The sequence below is a fragment of the Psammomys obesus genome, unplaced genomic scaffold (assembly GCF_907164565.1).
Source record: "Psammomys obesus unplaced genomic scaffold, mPsaObe1.curated_primary_1811, whole genome shotgun sequence".
NCBI classification, from domain to species: Eukaryota; Metazoa; Chordata; class Mammalia; order Rodentia; family Muridae; genus Psammomys; species Psammomys obesus.
This window is the reverse complement of record NW_026585644.1, coordinates 62,075,144-62,089,809: the sequence shown is the minus strand read 5'-3', so window position 1 is coordinate 62,089,809 and position 14,666 is coordinate 62,075,144. Positions and strand designations below refer to the sequence as shown.

Below are 14,666 nucleotides of genomic sequence, written 5' to 3'. Positions count from 1 at the left end.
GTGTGGAGTGGTGACCAGGGGCAGGAGGGGGGAATTCTGGAAGACACGTGAAACCAGAGTGCCACCTAGTGGCTTCCTCACCTCTGCAGACCCAGGCACAAGGCTAGGGTGTTCCCCGCCCCCACAGTGGTGCCCCAAAGAAGGGAACCACACCTGTGTGGCAAAAGCAGGATGTTGCTCCCTTGCGTTATTTACTCTGTTCCCCAACCCAGCAGTCCCCTTTCTAAAGATAGAAACACCAAGTGTGAAGGATGACCTGGACTGAGGCCACCCAGCCTGGACTGGGGCAATCATGAGGCAATTGGTGGCTGGGCTCAAGCCTAGGCCCCCTGGGAAAGGTGGGTGAGTGGAGGGAAAGAGCCTGCCGGGTGGGAGGGCTGAGCGCAGTGTCTTCCTATTCACTGCAGTGGGAACTACCAGGCGTCCCCTGCACTTAGAGACAGAGCCCTACAGTGATCCACAGTTCAGGTGGGTAGGCGAAAGCCACAACAGAAGCTTCATGAAAAGAGGGTGGTCATGCTTGGGGATGGCTGCCACCAAAGCCAACGAAACGCCAGGGCAAGGCTGGGGCCAAGTCCACCCAGCAGTTCCAGGGTGGCTGTAGGACCTCGAGATGGCAGGGTGGCAGGCTCTGCTGTGGCCCTGTGACCCACACAAAGGAGGTACAGCTCTCAGGCTTCAAATAAGAATACTCTCTAGCAGCCACCCCCCGACCCTGCCACACACACACACCAGGCCCCTACACACTGCTTAGTTCCCAGGACCTTTAGCATTTGCATAGATTTGAATAGACAGTTCAGTAGAGCCATTTATGGCCTTTTTCTAGCAAAAGTGGTACCAGTACAGGGCCAAGAACTTTGCTTTCTTCTGGGAAGGACATTCAAGGGTACTGAAGAGCCAAGAGGGACACGGTGGAGAGTGAGAGCATAGGATCTAGGGTCACGTAATCCCAGGGATCTTCAGCTGGCTGCATGTCAAGGCCCATTGTTGCCAAAGGGCCAGGGCTCAGCCATGGTGGTAGTGGTGGGGATGGCGGCTGTGCTCTTCCCTAGGGCCCACAACTCTGGGATTCCCAGAGTGCTTCTCCTTCTTCCTTGACCTGTGGGGAGATGGAGTGAAGCAGGAAAGGGCCTTTAAGAAACAATACCATGACTGAGATGAGGAACCTTAGGAGAAGGAGCCCTGTTCCTCTGGTGGAAGCCAACTCAGGCAGCACCAAGCATGGGGGACCTGAACTCCAGGATGAATCCACTGGGGGAGGTGAAAAGGGGTCCTCCAGGTACAGGTGAGGTGGGGAAATGGGGCTTCTCAAAATGGGACCCCTCGTGTAAAGACAAGAAATATACCCAGAAGCCTTCTCTAAGGTCTGGGTACCAGAAATTAAGAGGAGGACTCAAGCTCTTCTATTCAGGACTCAATGCCTTCAACCTCCTCCCAGCTTTATCCTCAAGATTCCCACCTTTTTTTCAGTGCCTTGTCTCCAAAGAAGTGGCTGAAGACAAAGTCCTCAAAGTCATCCACTTCATCGTCATCACCGGTCTGTTTTAGTGCCACCTCCTCCAGGCTGTCCTCTAGGGCATCCACAAAATCCCGGAAGCGAAGGCAGTCATGCCTGAAGATGCCATCTTCTCCGAAATAAGCAGGTGACAAGGGCAGCTCTTTGGTCAGCTGCCCCGCCCAGGATAGCTGCGCCAAGTATGTTCTCAGCACAGAGGCCAGCTCCTGCTGTCTCACAGGGGCCAGCTCCACACCAAAGAGGGCCAGGCCCTCCTGCCGGGCACAGTCAGCCACACCTGAGCAGCCCTGAGGGGGCCTGTACTTGCGTCTCAGAAGCTCCTCCCAGGAGGACAGGGCCTCAGGGCTATTGCCTTCCCCCCAAGAATGCTTCTGTCTTTCTCCAGAGCGGGGGTTCCCACTCTTCCTAGGGTGTGCCTTGGGGTCCTGTCGCTTGCCATCCTTTCTGTTCCCATATTCTCCCCTTGGCTTGTCTTCCTTCCACCCACCTGCTGATTCCCTGCCCTCATCCCTCCAGTTTTTCTTCCTCTCCCGGCCTGCCTCCTCCTTCCTATACTTCCAGTACTCGGCCTTCTGGTCCCTGTGCCCACCATGCCTCTTCTCCTTTCCACTCCACTCCCTGGAATTCTGGAAGTGGGGCTTTTGGTGCCAGGCCTCTGAGTTATTGGAGGCTATGCCAGTGTTATGACCCCAATTCTCCAGGCCCTGCAATGTCTGGGCCAACACGTGACCAAGTTCAGCCAGGCCAGCATGAGCTGGGGCTCCTTGGCCAACATCTTGCAAGGCCCTCTGCAGGTCACGGTGCATAGAGCCCAGCACCTGCCCATGCCTCTGCAGCTCCTGCCTTAGGGCCTGGGCCTCTGCCTCTAGCTGCCTTTGCTGCTCTAATAAGCTGGAGTCAGGCTCCTGACCACGGTGGCCTTGATTGTTGGTGGCCTTGTCAATCTGTGGGCCTCCACCCCAGCTGAGACACACACCATCTACGCCCTGGACACAGTTAGCCTCTAGCCCCTGGAGTTGGGCCCTGAGCTGCTGCAGTTCTGACTCTAGGGCCTGGTGGGAGGTCTTGCCCTGCTGCAAGGCCTTACGGAGCTGGGCATTCTCCTCCTCCAGCCCTTTGGGCTGATGCAACAGACTCTGAAGCTCTTCTTTCTGAGCCTAGAATGTAGTTAGGAACAGAAGAAAGCAAGAATCCTTGTCAGGGTGGGTATAATACTGTTTACCCCAATTCTATTCTATTAGAGTGGGCAGGGGCTGGTTAGGTAGTTCTGTTGGTAGAGATCCTGCTTATTATATGCAAGACCCAGGGTGTGAGCCCCTGTGCTACTTGGACAGCTAGAAGCATTCCTAATCTGAGGCAGTTCCTGAGAGGGTCAAATTCAGTCCAGCATCTATGTCCTTACACTAACACATACTTTTTTTTTCTTTTCTTTCTTTCTTTTTTTTTTTTTTTTTTTTTTTTTTGAGACATTGTTTCTATGTGTAGCCTTGGCTGTCCTGGACTCACTTTGTAGACCAGACTGGCCCCAAACTCACAGAGATATGCCTGTCTCTGCCTCTGCTAGGATTACAGGCGTGGGCCACTGTGCCCAGCAAACACATAGTTTTTAGATCCACCATAGCCATTATCTAGCTCTCCTAGTTCCACTTTTCACCTCCTTCACCCAGAACAGACACCGTGCATTGATCCTAGCACTTGGCCTAAGTCTTGGCATGTTCTTCAAATGCTCCAGGAAGATCACACCAGTTAACCAAAGGTGACCAGCCACATAAAACAGGTACACCATCCCTGGAATAGTCCTTAGCATGAGGAACAGAAACAGACTAATAAGATAACCTGACTACAGTAGCAAAGGGCCGAGGCTCCAGGGGCAGGTGAATAGGGAAAATTCTTTCTGGAGGAGCCCACTAGGAAATGCAGCTGGGTAAAGGTGGCCAGATGAACCACTCACTCTTGCTCAGCCTACCTGCAGCTGGGCCTGCAGCAGCCGGATATCCTGGTTCTCCTTGGCCAACTTGTCCAGAAGAAGCCCCATGCTCTGCAGGCTGGGGATACTGCCTGGTAGAACTGAGGCCTGTACCTGCTCCATCTCATCCTGAGGGCAGAAGAGCGGCTGCTTCATGTTCCCTTCCAGGCAGGGCACCTTTGCTCCTCCCCCCAAAACCTCCCCCTCACCTTTGGAAAACCCATACATACCTGCCTGTTCCCCACAGTATCAGCCAACTCAGCCCCTGGCCCAGTATCTGAAAGGACCTGCAGCTCTGCTTCTTCCATGGGCCCTGTGGGTAACTGAGCCTCTGAATCCAAGCCCATCACCCCTCTCCCAATCACCCCTCCTTCCCTGAACACACCCGTGGCTCACAGGCCTGTTGAGCTAAAGGGACAAACATCACCCTGAACAGTTGACAAATCCAACAACGGAGAAATCATGCAACTCTGAACACTTTACCTGAGACTCATTCCTCACACAAACCCACCCGACACAGAAAGCAAGCCGGGACCTCTCCAACTCACCAGTCTCAGGCTCCAACAGTGCACCTGAAGATGAAGACAGTTTGATGAGGACTCAGGAAAGCAAAAAGCCGTTAAGAGCAACAAGGCAGGGCTAAAGAACAGGCTGGAGGCCCAGCTGGAGTACTACTCACCAGAGAACAGGAGAATCCCCAGGCCCAGAAGAACCAGGGCTCCCAGGAGACACATGTTGAGGGAGATGCCCAGCTCTCCACCTCTACCCTCGCCCTTGGCCTGGTCCTCCACATCCACAGGTATCACAGGTTGGGATAGGATGGGCTCCTGGCCCCTCCGTCTCCGCAGACCTTCCACATCCACATCAGTGTCATCACCACTGCTGGAGCAGTGGAACTCTTTCCAAACTGAAGAAGGGAGCAGGACAGGGCACTGAGATGAGTATGGGCAAGTACAGGGAGATGGGGGAAAGGAGGAGGGCACAGGGAGCCCCTAGCCCTGACTTTGCAGAAGGCAAATGAAGACTGTTCACTTATGCCTAGGTACTAATGGACTGTCCCTGTCCAGTCAGCTATAAACATCTACAAACACAGGACCCCCTTCCATCCGACAATCCTCCTCCTTCCAAGGTGCCACCCTCCTGGGTCCCCTCTGAACTCCTTGGCCACTATGTTATTTTTGCTTTTCCCTGTCCTAAGGCTAATGATTTCCCTAAGACGACCTTTCCCTTTCTACAAAGTCATAATTCTCACCTACTCCATTGACCTCCCCTCTGTAGTCTTCCCAGTGCCCCAGGCTAGCCTATCTGAATATATGTCCTCTAGACATATTCTTCTGGGTCCTCACCCACCCCCCCAGCAAGGGGACATTCAACACACTACCTCCAAATTCATCTTTCTTAGTGTGTCCCCTGCCTCTGGTTCTGGTTCCAGCAGCACACTGCTGCCTCTGGTCAACCTCAGTCTTCCCTTTCCATCCCACATCAGACAGTTGAACAGTTCTCCACTTGATGGCCTCATGGTCCCTGCCTTAGGTCCCACCTCAGCCTGACTCCTGCAGATGCCCCCTTGATGGGCCCTTGGCCATCTTTGACAGAGATGGAGGGTGTGGGGAAGGGTGTCTCCTGTCACCTCTGCCTTGGACAGACATTGGGATTAGCCCCAATCTTCTGTTGATGCCAAAGCTTCAGAATGTTTCTCCTGACTTATTTATGCAGAAGACTCTTCTCAAATGACACCTCCAACTATCCCTACCTCTCTCTCCCCTACCTGTCTCCCTCCCACTCCTTCAGGAATTGTTGAGTTGCACCTCCTTTCTGCATCATCTTTGGCTCAGTCCAGTCAACTTCTTACAAAATCCCTCAGCCTCCCACCAATCCTCAGCATGGGTCCAGAGCCAAAACAAGGAAAGGACTCTGGAAATGAAGGTTATGTTCCAGAACAGTGGCTCTACACCTGTGGGTCACAACCCCTTTGGGGCTCGGTGACCCTTTCACAGGGATTACCTAAGCCCATCAGAAAACAGATAATTACACTAAAATTCATAACAGTAGCAAGATTACAGTTATGAAGTAGCAACAAAAATAAATTTTTAAGAGATTTATTTCTTTATTATGTATACCTTCTGTCTGCATGTTCACCTGCAGGCCAGAAGAGGGCACCAGATCTCATTATAGATGGCTGTGAGCCACCATGTGGTTGCTGGGAATTGAACTCAGGATCTTTGGAAGAGCAGCCAGTACTCTTAACCTCTGAGCCATCTCTCCAGGCCCCAACAAAAATAACTTCATAGTTGGGACCACCACAACGTGAGGACGTACTGAAGCACTGCAGCACTAGGAAGGTGGAGAGCCTCCCCTCTAGAAGCACACAAAGCGGAGGAGAGAGGATCAGCCAAGCAGGGGCTCTCACTAGAGCTACCTGTCTCTGAGCCTCACTGAGCCCTCAGGAGCGATAATGAGGAGAGGGCAAGAAGTGCCAAGTCCAGGGCCTGGGTCTCCTCACGTACTCAGTAGTGAAGCCTGCACCTTCTCCTACACTTCTATTTATTTTTAAGTTTTTGTGTGTTTATTTTATCAAATGTATGAATGTTTTGCCAGTGTGTATGTCTGTGCACCTTGTGTATGCTCATGGACATCAGAAGAGGGCACCAGATCCCCTGGAACTGGAGTTGCGAGCTGCCATGTGGGTGCTAGGAATTGAACCCAGGTCCTCTGGAAGGGCAGCCAGTGCTCTTAACTACTGAGCCATCCTTCTATCCACCTCCATACTTTCTAAAAGGAGGAAAACAAAAGGTAAGAAGAGCCCTGGGTGGGGGTGGGGGGGTGCTTTTGGACTAAAGAGATGGTTCAGCAGTTAAGAGCACTGGCTGTTCTTCCAGAGGTCCTTCAATTCCCAGCACCACATGATGGCTCACAACCATCTATAATGAGTTCTGGTGCCTTCTGCTGGCATGCAGGTGTACATACAGATAGAACATTCATATACATAAAAATAAGTAAATAAATGTTAAAAAAAAAAAAAAAAAAAGAAGAAGGGCCCTGACCTGCTTTGGGACTTGAGGGCAGGTTCTGTGGCTGGCTCTCACTCTCCAGGTCCTGTGTGTCTGGTCCCAGGCTTGTCACCACAGGTGTCTCCTGCAAATCTTCCTGGACCACTGTGTCTCCAGGGGGCTCCATCCCGTGACCATTACCTCCCAGAGTGCCCTGATGTAGACACTGCTATGAGAAGTGCCCTCCCTACATTCTTCCCAGCCCCAGGGAAGTACCTCACCTTGGCCTTAGTCATCTCTGGCAGGGCAGCACTTTCATTCTGGGAACTTTCTGTCTGGAAAAGCATCTCTGTGGTGGAAGAGAAAGCATAGGAAAACCCACTGCCCTGAACTGAACTTCAGTGCAAGCCCTCTAGCACCCACAGGCCCCAACTACTTCAGAGTGTGGCAACTTATAAAGCAAGACTACCAAACAAATACCTAGGTGATCACCCTTTCCCCAATTAAAAGGAAACCTCTAGAGATAGAGGATAGTTTATGCCCCACACTCCACGAGCTCCCATTACCTTCTCCATCCAAGGTTCCAATTAATTCTTTGTCACCTGCCTTGGAGGGGTCCCAAGTGATCTGGGAGGCTCCCTCAGATTCTGGGTCCATCCTGGGTTCTGGGCCCAGAGTCTCCACAGGCAGGTTCTAGCGGGAGGGAGATGAGTACTAAGACAGTTTGTCAGGACATCAGGACAAACCCAGGAGCAGAAATGTCCTGATGGGATCTGAAGGACTGGCTACACTCAGATACCGAAACCCACAACTCAAAAACTATGGCCCATTCCACTCCAGGGCTATACAAAGTGTTTATTCCAATGAGCAACTTTCTAACTTTCCTATCTACCCCAGAGGCCAGTTTTCTATGAAATCACAGCCTTAGCAAGGCTCTGGTAGCAAGGCATTTGCCCAGCAGTCCCTGAGGAACACCAAAGGTACCTCACGTCCCTGCCCCCTATCATCAGTGCTTCCCTCCCCATGAGCCAACAACCAGGCCCAGACCCAGACCCAGACCCAGGTAACAGTTATGTTCTCAGGACCAGCCCTGAGGCTGTTCTCTCTGCCCACCCACACATCCCTCTTCGGAGTTTTCTGGCCTTTCCCATTGGCCTACACTTCTGCTTGACAGACATCTCCCAGCAGTTGCTGACAGAGGCCCAACTACCCCCGGCCATAGTCTGTCCCCATGGTGCTGGCTCAAAGCCTGGCCCTTTAGCTCTGACTACTCAGCTTGGCCAGCTTTTCTCTGAATATAACCCCTTAGCAGACTGCCATCAGCTCACCCCACCTAGGGCTCTGCTCTTCCTCCAGGACTAATTCTTTGTTTCTCTCTGTCTCTGTCTCTCTGTCTCTCTCTCTCTCTCTCTCTCTCTGTGTGTGTGTGTGTGTGCAGGCACGCACAGTACCACAGGATGAGTGTGAAACTAAGAAGTCAATCTCAGCTAGGCTTTGCAGCACACTCTTGAATCTTGCACACAGAGGCAAAAGCAGATGGGTTTCTGTAAATTTCAGGTCAGCCTGATCTACATAGCAAGTTCCAAGGCAGGCAGGGCTACACAGCAGGAAAAGGGGGTGGGGGAAGTGGGGCTGGTGAGGATAACTACAGTACCAGCCCTTACCTTCCGCCTCTTTTGAGACATCTCTTTTTACTCTCCACTGTATTTACGGACTGGCTGGTACTCGGACTTGTGAAGAGCCTCCTGTTTCCTACTCCCAGCTCATCACAGGAGCACCACAACTTCAACCAAGCACTACCATATCCAGCGTTGGTAGGTTTGGGGATCTGAACTCAGGGTCTCCTGCTTATGTGGCAAGTGCCTTACCACTCTGCCATCTCCCCCAGCCCTCCGTAAATATATATATTTATGGAGAGAGAAAGAGAGAAAGTTTCTTCGTGTAGCCCTGGCTGTCCTGAAACTCACTATGTAGACCAAGCTGGCCTCAAACTCACAGAGATCCCTTTCTTCTGCTCCTGACAGCTGTGATTAAAGGCATGTATCACCATACCTGATTCAAGAATAATTTTTTACTTCAGTATATTTCTTTGCAATTTACAAATCACATTTTTCACAAGGCAAGGATCACAATCTTGATTTATAGTAGAGGATGGATAGGCAAAATACTTGGCCCAGGTCCTTAGCTGTCAGCAAAGACACCATGACAGGAGACCAGGACCATCTGAGCACAGAGCCTATCTCAATGCCTGCCAGTGAGCACTGGTCCTTGTGTTCTGCTCCAGGGTCACTGCTGAGGTCAACTCATCACCCCCAGCTGGGCTCCTGAAGGGCAGCTCAAACTCAACATGTCTCAATGGAGTTCTGTGGCCTCTCTAGCTACTGTTTATTTGTTAAATTATTGATACAAGGTCTCCTGTATCCCAAAACTTGCTATGTAGCCAAGGATAATCCTGAACTCCTGATCCTCCAGCTTCCATCTCCCAATTAGTGGGGGTCACAGCTTGCTTGAGCATGTCCAGTTCCTCCTAGCGGTTCTAAGAAAGACTCTGCAGTCACTTTGACACATCCCCATCACCCCTTTCTACTAGTCCCCAACCCACCAGGCTTTCTCTCTTCTGGTGGTATCAGGAGCCTTCTGGTTGCCTGCCCTACCACATGGAAGGCTGCAGGGGCTTCAGAAGCACTATCCCCACCTGCCACACAGAGACCCAGTCCCCTGCCAATGACACTGAGTGTTAGGCTACTCTCCAACTCTGCGGCCGTGCACTGTCTGCTCATCAGATGACACGTGTGCTGGCTAATTTTATGTCAACTTGACACAGGCTAGAATCATCTGAGAGGTGAAAACCCCAACTGGGAAAATGCCTTCACAAGATTGGGCTGTAGGCAGGCCTATAGAGCATTTTCTAAATTAGTGACTAATGTGGGAGAGCCCAGCCCATCATTGGTGGCGCCATCCCTAGACTGGTGGTCCTGGGTTCTGGAAGAAAGCAGGCTGAGAAGCCATGGAGAGCAAGCCATCAAGCAGCACCCCTCCATAGCCTCTGCATTAGTTCCTGCCTCCAGGTTCCTGCCCTGCTTGAATTTCTGTCCTGACTTCCCTCAGAGGCGGACTGTTACCTGAAGTGTAGGCTGAACTAAACCATTCGTCCTCAAGTTGCTTTAGTTATGGTGTTTCATCACAGCAGCAGTAACCCTAAGACAACACCCAATGGTGCCTCATCAGACCCTTCAAACCTCATCTGGGGCTGCTAGGCTCTAGCTTGCTGCATTTCAACATGGGAGAGCAGGTCTCCTTAAGATAGCCTTATCCTAAGACTCCTCAACATGGCTCTCCTTTGTCACCTCATGACCTCACTCTTGCTGCTCCTCCCTGCCATGGGAGCCTCATAAGAGCCAACAGGGGCTCTGCAATGACCATCAAGACCAAAAAAGCAGGACAGATCCAGAGAGCAGTGTGGGGAGCCAGACCAGCCTGAGACTTTCTCAGAGGTCCTGGAAAGGGCAAAGGGAAGTTCTGTTCTTGTCCATGAGCAGACCTGGTAAGGCTGGTCTAGAGCTGGGGCCAGACTCTTCCCCCTAGACTGAGGTTATCAGTTCTAAGGCAGCTGTGTCTCAAGTAGCCTATGTTCTTTGCCAACACTGTCTGATTTACCTCTCTGCTGACCTTGGCCATTTCCCCCTGTAAATAGTATATAAGATGCTGTATGTCATCAAGACTTCCTGGTCCCAGGTATTGTATTTGTCTTCTTTATTCTCCAACCCCTGGGACTCTCACTTAACACCTTGCTATTCTAGACCCTTATTCATGAAGGTTTAGATTCACCCCTGTAGGAATCCCCCCTCCCATGTAGTTCCCCCGGCCCATTTTTCCTACCTCAGAGCCAGCAAGTACCCAGCTATTATCTGAGTCTGCGCAGGAGGCCATAGTTGTGGAGGTCCAGGGCTGGTAAAGTGGCCACCTGTAGAGGAAAGCTCTCTTAAGAATGGGAGTTCCCAGGGCTGGAGAGATGGCTCAGAGTTTAAGAGCACTGGCTGCTCTGTCTAAAGTTTCTGAGTTCAATTCCTAACAGTCACATGGTGGCTCACAACCATTTATAATGAGATCTGGTGCCCTCTTCTGGTGTGCAGCTGTACATATAGGCAGAACACTGTATACATAATATATATACATATATTTTTTAAAGTGGAGTTCCCAGATGGGCCTAGTGGCCTACATTTTCAATCCCAGTAAATCTTTTGAGTTTGAGGCCAAATCAAGTTCCAGGATAGCCAGAGCAACACAGACAAACTTTGTCTCGAACAACCAACCAAAAAAAGAAGGAAGAAGGAAGAAAAAGAAGAAAAGAAGAGGAGGATGGGGGTTCCTTCAGGGGAGGTAGACAGCAGCAGCAGGGTTTTAGGTATCAAAAGCTGAGCAGCGGCCTCAAAACCCTAACCGGTCCCAGTCCTTCTCCTCTGGATCCCACAACTTTTACAGGCAGTATTTACCTTGCTAACAGCTACAGGGAAGCTGCCTCATCCAAGGATCCACCCACAGGGCCTGGGGAAATTGCACTGACCTTGAAAGGTAGGTCAAAGAGGCCAAAGGCTGAAAAGTCCAACCACCAGTTGTTCTGGCCAGGGAAGAGAAATCTCAAAAGCTGACTGACCGAAGAGAGAAGGAAATGACCTGGGTCCCTTTTGCCAATACCTGGGTCCTCCCACAGAGCCCAAAGAAAAAAAAACCCACCCACCCCGTTAAGGCCCAAGTGTCTCAGGACCCAACCACGAATTTGGTTTAGGGCAGTGGTTTCTTTTCCTTTTGTTTTTGTTTTTTTGAGACAGGTTTCTCTGTGTAGCCTTGGCTATCCTTTAACTCATTCTGTAGACCAAGCTGACCTTGAACTCACAGAGATCTGCCTGCCTCTGCCTCCTAGAGTGCTGGGATTACAGGCATTAGCCACCAAGCCTGGATTTAGGGTAGTGGTTTTAAACCTGTGGGTCACAACCCACAGGAGTCAAATTTCAGATATCCTGTATGTCAGATATTTACATTAGGATTCATAGTAGCAGCAAAATTATAGTCACAAAGTAGCAACAAAATAATTTTATGGTTGGGGTCACTACAACATGAGAAACTGCATTAAAGGGTCACAGCGTTAGGAAGGTTGAGAGCCACTGATTTAGGGCTCTCAGCACTGGCTGTAGGAGGCTCAGCCAAGACTGCCATGGAAGTGAATGGGACCAGACAAGGCAGGAGGCTTTCTAATACTGCAGGGCTCAGCAGTTCACCTGCATGTACATTTAGTCTCATTTTCACTCTCTCTGAACCTTTAAATTCTACAGAGTTTGATCTCAGGGATCTTGAAAATGACTGGAGAGAAGGGGGTTTGTGGCAATTACCATCCATAGATCACATTAAAATTTGCAAAAAGAAAAAGAGGGTGGGGTGGGGCAAAAACTGGAGCTCTGGTCCTGTCCCTTGCTGTTACAGGATATTTGATTAGTGTATGTAGAAAACCTAACTGTTAGTAAAAGAAAGCCTAAACAGATACTGCGTTTGTCAGATGCAGTTAGGTGTGTCTCTGAAAGCCTCCATAGATAAGGATGCAAAAGAATGGAAAGTTCCTGGTTATTTTAAGGCTTGGTGCTTGGGAGAGGTCTTGTGGTCTTTTCTCCACAACCCCAGGCAAAGTCAGCTGGATGGCTTGGAGCTACCCCACCATAAAGGTGAAATGGTTCCACCCCACTGACTTGGCTTGGAGGAGCCCCACCCCCCTCCCCTTGGCTCAGCCTGCTAATTGTGTAGGGGAGCAGCTAGAGACTTATTTGATAAGCTCTTTGATAGAGCTCTCTGTCTTCTTTGGCTTGGAAGAGACTCTTTGGAGGAGCTCCGGTTAAGAGACAGAGGTCCTCTCCCTGGGCTTTCAGGAACAACAGAGAAGCAGCTGGCAGGACACAGGAAAACAGAATTCTAGGAAAGGGAGCTAAGGAACCCTCTTGGGTTTGGAGGAGCTCAAGAGAAAGGTAGACTAGCTTGGTAGAATGACACAGACAGAGATTTCTAAAGAGCTAGTAGGTTAGTTTTAGAATAAGTAAATAAGTATTTTGTATATAGTTCGGAAAATAGTTACCTCACTGAGCTAGTAGGTTTTTACCTCAGTTTACACCTTCACTGTCCTTATTGCTATAAATATTAAACAGTTACACCTTGCTAATCGGCTTGGAGGGCACTTAGGGTTAAGGTATCACCCCACTTAAAATAAAAAAAAAAGCAAGGCTGCGCCCTCAGACTAGGGAGTTACAATCGGAACCAGGCAAGAGGATGGACTGATAGGCAGCTGACCCACAGAGTCCTAGACTGTGGTCATTCAAAGGCAGGTAAGCAACTGCTTCCGCAGTGGTAGAAAAGGTAGAATGTGGAATTTGACTGCACCAGCCAAGTCCCTATCTACTCCATCTGGGTTTAAGTCCTACACGGTTACTTTAAAAACTTCTGGGGCTCTTAAAGGGTCATGATTCAAGCCCATGACAGGTAAAGAACATTTAATGGCATCTTCCTCAGTGCTTATGTCTTCTAGACACTGGCACCCACACCACACAGTGTCAGAACGATTGCAATGTCTTCCCTATACCAAATCCCAAAGGACAACCTCCCCAGCCTCCTTCTAGTGATACACACACTGCCATCTTCAGCTTTTTGCTCTCAGCCCCTCCTCTCTCCTGACAGCTACTCATTCTTAGTTGCTATGTGTGACTGCTAACAGGTGGCGGCAGGAAGGAAGTAGCAGCAGCTTGAGCAAAAGTCCCTGTTTATCCCTGGCTGTTTACAGCCTGCTCAGGTCCTCCGGAACTAAGCACCATGGCAACCAGGGTGATGTCAGAGCCACGGTCTTCATGGAAACCAGCAATGGTATGGTATTTGGGTCAACAAGACAAACCTTCCAAAACCTAAGCAGGAAACTTGTTGGAACCCCTGCACTCAGGATCCCAAACCGTGATACCAAAAAAGCATCTCCGCCCTCCAAGGCCAGAACATCGATGCCTTATTAGGAAGCCCGGGTAAGAAATCATGCCGCTGCTTAGCTGCCACCTTCCCAGCTGTGTTTTCAGGGTTGTAACCTCTAAGAAGAAAACCCACTTCCCTAATCCCCGTTCTAACTCAGACGGGATTCAATAAAACATCTTGACAGCGTTGTCACTGACTTCTGTTTCAAAAAAAAAAAAAAAAAAGCTAAAGAGGGAGTACTCTGCACAAAACTGGGAAGTCTGGTAGGGTATCTACTTCATCTTCTCTAATGGCCTTCTCTGACCTTTAAAGGAACCACAAATTTCTGCTTCGGGATCCTCTGTCTCCCTCCTTCCCCGACCTTCGATTCTGTGTAGGCAGTGTGTGGGCGCCGGGATGCCCATTCCTTTTATACAGCTCTGCCCTCCTTTTTTATCTGGAGATAAAGTGGTGGGGGTCTGCGGGCCCATTCCCAGCCAGGGCTTTTTACCTGACCCAGCTCCGACTTCAGTCTTCAGCTTAACTTGTTGAACCTCCCCTGGTTTCCAGCCCAGGAAGAAAGAACGGTAATCACGTGGCTAGTGTTTGACCAGTGAAAAGTCGACTTCCCCGCCGTAGGGTGTGAGGAGGAACTTTTGACCAATAAAAGCTGGAATTGAGCGCCCCGAGAGGGAAGAGAAGATTGATAGGGTAACTACCATTTGGTTTCTCTTTTGGTGGGCAATTGTGATCCCCAGCAAACTAAATTTGGGGGAAGAGAACCTCCCCTCTTTTTACAATGTCTAGTGTCTGGTAGGAAGACCTAAAACTGAAAGGTGCTGTCTGATGAGCTTAGCAAGGACTAGGTGCCAAGCTGACCGCAGGATAGACAGAGACAGCTGTAGGATGGGGGATGGGGTCCAGTGCAGGTTATGAGTTTAGAAATAGCCTTCCTGCTACTCCTAGCCGCTCCAACGCAGACTAGGGATGCCACTACTTGGTAAATGAAGGGCAGCCAAGCATGGTGGTGTTTTGTCTTTAACCCAGCTCTGAGGAGGCAGAGGCAGAGGCCGGTGGAAAGGTGGATCTGAGTTCCAGATTAGCCAGCAGATCTACAAAGCAAGGGGTACATAGTGAGATCCTGACACACACAGCCAGTGGGATGTCTCAGCTGAGTAAAACATGCTTGCCCTTCAACACATCATAAACAGAAACAAGATTT

General features: G+C 50.2%; 1 protein-coding gene across 1 annotated transcript; it reads right to left on the bottom strand.

The window, feature by feature from the left end:
* Positions 1-795: 795 nt before the first annotated feature.
* On the bottom strand, positions 796-14,015 carry Pbxip1 (PBX homeobox interacting protein 1). Its single transcript, XM_055620928.1, has 11 exons — positions 13,956-14,015; positions 10,352-10,436; positions 7,039-7,165; positions 6,754-6,821; positions 6,527-6,686; positions 4,162-4,389; positions 4,031-4,054; positions 3,713-3,795; positions 3,483-3,611; positions 1,460-2,673; positions 796-1,099 (listed from the first exon to the last, which is right to left on the bottom strand). The coding sequence occupies exons 2-11, from the start codon at positions 10,400-10,402 to the stop codon at positions 1,006-1,008; spliced, it is 2,178 nt and encodes a 725-aa protein (XP_055476903.1). The 5' UTR covers positions 10,403-10,436; positions 13,956-14,015; the 3' UTR covers positions 796-1,005.
* Between the last annotated feature and the right edge of the window lie 651 nt (positions 14,016-14,666).

Excerpts from the sequence above, each read along its gene's own strand:
- Pbxip1 (XM_055620928.1), bottom strand. The coding sequence starts at position 10,402 with ATGGCCTCCTGCGCAGACTCAGATAATAGCTGGGTACTTGCTGGCTCT. Across the intron at positions 3,612-3,712 it reads ATACTGTGGGGAACAGGCAG|GATGAGATGGAGCAGGTACA; the intron begins GTATGTATGGGT and ends TTCTGCCCTCAG. Across the intron at positions 1,100-1,459 it reads GACAAGGCACTGAAAAAAAG|GTCAAGGAAGAAGGAGAAGC; the intron begins GTGGGAATCTTG and ends ATCTCCCCACAG.